Source organism: Opisthorchis viverrini (genome assembly GCF_000715545.1).
Source record: "Opisthorchis viverrini unplaced genomic scaffold opera_v5_467, whole genome shotgun sequence".
Classification (NCBI taxonomy): Eukaryota; Metazoa; Platyhelminthes; class Trematoda; order Opisthorchiida; family Opisthorchiidae; genus Opisthorchis; species Opisthorchis viverrini.
The window spans coordinates 154,601-159,727 of record NW_008752126.1 but is presented as its reverse complement, the minus strand read 5'-3'; the positions used below and the strand labels follow the sequence as shown (position 1 = coordinate 159,727).

Here is a 5,127-nt window from a genome sequence, read left to right as displayed (position 1 = left end):
TGAATTGAAGATCGGCCGAACAACCGTCTTAAGAGGTCTCGCCGGTGCAGGATGCAATCGACAAACAGGATTAGGCATTCCAAGGTATTCGAAATGTCCTACTGATAAGGTTGCTGAAAACCTGTCGACAGCCTACGACCGGTTCCGCCCTTTTTGGGGCTCATCAGGTAGGCGCAGTCCCCGGGTTTCCGAGAGATTCAGCTGGGTTCCAGGTGAGTCTCTCGAAAATTAGTTTGCAAATGAGTTTGACGGAAACCCGGGGACTGCGCCCACCTGATGAGCCCCAAAAAGGGCGAAACCGGTCGTGGGCTGTCGACGGATTTTCAGGAACATTATGAGTAGTATATTACAAAGATTTACATGTATCACGATATCTCGAATATCATAGCGACTGAAACATGAGGCGGCCTGGTGCAGCACATTCAGTTGCCTGAGAACATCACAGATGAGAGATTCAGCTGGGTTCCAGGTGAGTCTCTCCTATAACCAAATTAGTTTGTCAATGAGTGTATATTCGCTATTTGAAATGTCACCTGTATATTAGTCGCTTGGTGTTCGTACCAAGGACGGTCCGAATGACCAGTCGAACGACCACAAGGTGCTAGTACAGAGGGAGCCGTCCATGTAGACTCGTTAGAGGAACAAAGCTTGCCTCTGAAATTCTTCCCATCAGTGATCACCCTGGAGTAGGTTCCAACATAATTGAAAACGGTGTCTACGGCGTCACATATGTTATGGGCGAATACCTACTCCCCTTAACGTAACTTCCGGAATCAACCCTATAAATGAACGCTAATTGTGGGAATTCGATAGGTCAAAGAGTGCACTGTCAATGTCAGGAGGTGCCAATGCGAGTTGCTAGGTTAAACCATCTTTTTCCTGACAATCTGTTCTACTACTTCTGACGTTTCTACAAACTTGCCGGTGAAGACATACCGGAATTCAAATAGACGCTCTGTCAAAATAAGAACTTACAGTAGGTGGAATACACTATTTCTAGACTGCCTGCTGTAGTGTGCCTACCGTGATCATTTTTCCCAGCTGGCTTTACTTCTGAAAGCGACAGTTTCGCACTCGACAGCTCCCCTTTGTGGAATAAGAAATGATTTAGCCCCAACACGACGTGGATGCCGTTGGTATTTTGGACCCCCTGGTCTACACGGCACTGGTCACGCAAAGTTAATTTTAGTGCAGATGACGCTGTTTGATAGCCACACAGATTTAAAGCAGGCCAGATGAATGTAGTTTGTCCGCTGACAGATTGTTGAGACTTTACACTGTATCAAAAGTAGTCGGACGCTTTCAAGAATAGCTTAGCGTAAACCTTGTGTCGTCAGGCGCAGAGATACACCGACAGAGTCCACTAGGATAGGCAAAACCGAAGATGGACACGGAAGCACTGATAACCGTCCCATATGTGAAAGATCGACGGATCAGTGATCTCCTGTTCATTACACATCCCAATTTCCAACACTTCACCATAAATGTATCTTACCTAAATACTGACAAGATTTCTTCTGGCCACTTCTATGTGAATGGTATCGATCGGCGAAATGATCTTCGCATGATCCAATATTTCGCCTTCAGCTTAACCAACACGGCCTAACTTTCCGGACCCGGTGGTATGTATAGCCACAACCACCCAGTTGTGACACCCTTTTGGTGTCTTACTGCCTTGCCGCCCGAAGGGAACACCAGGGCTGGGATACTGCCAGCTTGCTCAAGCCTAGCCAGGTAAACTAGCCAATCCAGCACACAAGATCGGTAAGCATGTGTACACAGAGACTATTTAGCTGACACTAATGAACTGGTGTACGCAGAAGGTGGCGCTAGAGTCAAAGGTAATTATAAATCTACGTCTAGAATCTGCCCGTCGTTCCTTGTGTCATAGTGTAAACTTGCACTGAGTTTATAACCGCCTGATGCATGTGTCTTTAGAACTAATCCATCTTTTTAAGTTCACATTACTCTCGTTTGATTAGTCTTCATCCCGTCCTAGTGCAATTATTCTGGCAAGTTCAGACCGGATGCGGGAAGCAGTGGACCCGGGTTTCGCCCATCAGCGGTCATATCCTTGGTCGTCCCGGGGATTGATCCGCTAAAAAAGCGTCAGTTCGAGACGCGGTTTCCACTTACGGAATGTGAGCTACTGGTGAGGTCAATTTACCTTATCAGGGATTCAAGACGTAGGGCCGTCCCCATCACTGTGGTAGATAACACAAATCTCTTATAGCACAAGCCTCTTCAGCTATGTACACTTTATTCGAAAAGCTGGAATACGTACACAAAAGTTACACTCGGGTGATTCATGTTGTCAGACCCGAAATACTCCACCGCGGCTTCTTTTCTCCGGAGCAGCAATCAACAGAATCCGCGTTGGCTTCTTTACGGGCCAACATAAGCTGAAATTCAGCACAGTACATGTCCTTATACGGAGCGACATCACGAACAAAGCGGAAATTCCACGACTTGACAGTCATCGATGCTTCATTTGGCGCAGCTTCTCCGAACAAATCCACGCAATGCAGAGCGTTGGCGATGCGCTGTTTCACTGTATCTTCGGATTCTATGTGGCGTCGAAGAAAACAGTAGCAGAAAATCTCTAGAGGCACGGTCGGATCACACTTCTCGTACTCGCCATCTACTGAGAAAGCATCCAAAAATTCCGGGGCCAGCGCCGGAAGATTCATTATCACTACAAATCTCTGAGGTGGTTCTGAGGAACAAAGTGATTTCCAGTAGTGCGGAAGAAGGATCTGATGGGGAACGGAGAACAGGGTCGGCACAATGATAACCAACTCTCTACGGTCATTATTTTGAATGGAGAAAGTACAAAGGGGTATGATAACTATTTTGGAATGGAATGCAGTAAACATAGTGAAGGATGCCCTATATTTTTCATTGGCAAAGAAACAGGAAATTACAGGGAACGGTAAAACCCACACGTACAAAATCCTCCTGAAAAATTCTACCCACAACTTCCAAGACACTGTACCGATACCTGTAATAAGCTTAATACTGGTGGAGTATATTTCAAAATTGTGGGCTCACTGTACCTGTTCGTACGCACCCACTCAGACAGACATACAAAAAAGGTCAGACGAAATTGACTTGGTATCCAGCTATGAGACTGTCAGTGCACGGTATCACTGAAAATAGCCAGAACTTCGACAAGATCTGACGGGAAGATACACTTCGTCTGTGTAGTCAACAGAGGAATGCGAGCATTCCAGACGCAGAGATGCCAATACCAAATAGACATGATCTGAGTGTGATAGTGACACAGCAATGCGGACGATTGGCAATAAGGCTACAATGATCTGGAATAAAACCGTTTGAAGCAGTGAATTCAGACCGGCAATAAATGACAGCCTTCGCGGTCACGTTTGCACTCTAGGAACTCACACCTATGGCTGCTTGTACGCAAAAAGACAAGTATGAGTAATGGGGAGATTGATCGACATTCACTGATCCCTCGTCACCATTTACACCTTGTCAAGGGTTCAGCACGTAACCTTAGTCCTCCTCAGCAATCGGTCCCCCCTTTTCGAGAAACTTAAATCGCCCTAATGAATCTCTTATATTCAATTCCGTCCAAAATCCACAGGCTACCTGTTTCTTATTTTTACCGTTCAACCCTTCCCCCTGGTTGAAACCGGTTTATGCGTCTATTCCACGGATTTCGTAAACACCCGTAGTTGCTCATGAACTTTTGACCCTTGAACTATCAAACCACTTGGGTCACCGCTATGTTTGCCGTTAAATTAAATCAAGACCGGCCGTGGGCTGTCAGTCTCTTGTGAAAGTCAATCGATCTGCGAATGACTGTTTGTCGAAATCAGTCCATTTTGGGTTTAAATAGAATGTAAGGTTGACGGGAACCGGGGACTGCGCCCACCTGATAAGCCCCAAGAAAGGCGAAACCGCTCGTGGACTGTCAGAGTTTTCAGCAAGCATGTGAAAATATACTGCGATATCTCTAATATCGTGGCAACTGAAACATGAGAGGAGGCTTGAGTGCGGCATATTCAGTTGTAGAATACCATAAAAGAGGGATTCAGTTGAGTCTCTCGTGAAAACTAAATTGATCTGCGAATGACTGTACTTGTCGAAATCAGTCTAATTAGGTTTCAAGTAGAACGTAAGGTTGACGGAAACTCGGGGACTGCGCCCACCTGATGAGCCCCAAAAAGGGCAAAACCGGTCGTGGGCTGTCAAAGAGTTTTCAGCAACCTTGTCAGTAGTTTCCTTTATAAAAATCGACTTACCGTTTTTTTCCGAGTGTGCTATTCTACAGCAATTTTATAACTGTTTGGCGCCTTCTTTGGACTTGCACCAGTTGGTGCAATAACTTAGAAGTTTTTATCCCCATTGTATATGGAACGTATTTTCATACATATAGTACTGCATGCGGTTTCGCGTGTTCCCCGAATACGCCAAGCATTCCAAGTTGCTCACGTTTCGCTATTTGAAATGTCACCTGTATATTAGTCGCTTGGTGTTCGTACCAAGGACGGTCCGAATGACCAGTCGAACGACCACAAGGTGCTAGTACAGAGGGAGCCGTCCATGTAGACTCGTTAGAGGAACAAAGCTTGCCTCTGAAATTCTTCCCATCAGTGATCACCCTGGAGTAGGTTCCAACATAATTGAAAACGGTGTCTACGGCGTCACATATGTTATGGGCGAATACCTACTCCCCTTAACGTAACTTCCGGAATCAACCCTATAAATGAACGCTAATTGTGGGAATTCGATAGGTCAAAGAGTGCACTGTCAATGTCAGGAGGTGCCAATGCGAGTTGCTAGGTTAAACCATCTTTTTCCTGACAATCTGTTCTACTACTTCTGACGTTTCTACAAACTTGCCGGTGAAGACATACCGGAATTCAAATAGACGCTCTGTCAAAATAAGAACTTACAGTAGGTGGAATACACTATTTCTAGACTGCCTGCTGTAGTGTGCCTACCGTGATCATTTTTCCCAGCTGGCTTTACTTCTGAAAGCGACAGTTTCGCACTCGACAGCTCCCCTTTGTGGAATAAGAAATGATTTAGCCCCAACACGACGTGGATGCCGTTGGTATTTTGGACCCCCTGGTCTACACGGCACTGGTCACGCAAAGT

At 45.7% G+C, this 5,127-nt stretch overlaps 1 protein-coding gene across 1 annotated transcript; it reads left to right on the top strand.

Annotated features, from left to right (window-relative positions):
* Nucleotides 1-388: 388 nt before the first annotated feature.
* On the top strand, nt 389-4,351 carry T265_11249 (hypothetical protein; the record flags this gene model as incomplete). Its single annotated transcript, XM_009177856.1, has 4 exons — nt 389-469; nt 1,633-1,734; nt 2,000-2,152; nt 4,139-4,351. The coding sequence occupies 4 exons, from the start codon at nt 446-448 to the stop codon at nt 4,349-4,351; spliced, it is 492 nt and encodes a 163-aa protein (XP_009176120.1).
* Nucleotides 4,352-5,127: the final 776 nt, after the last annotated feature.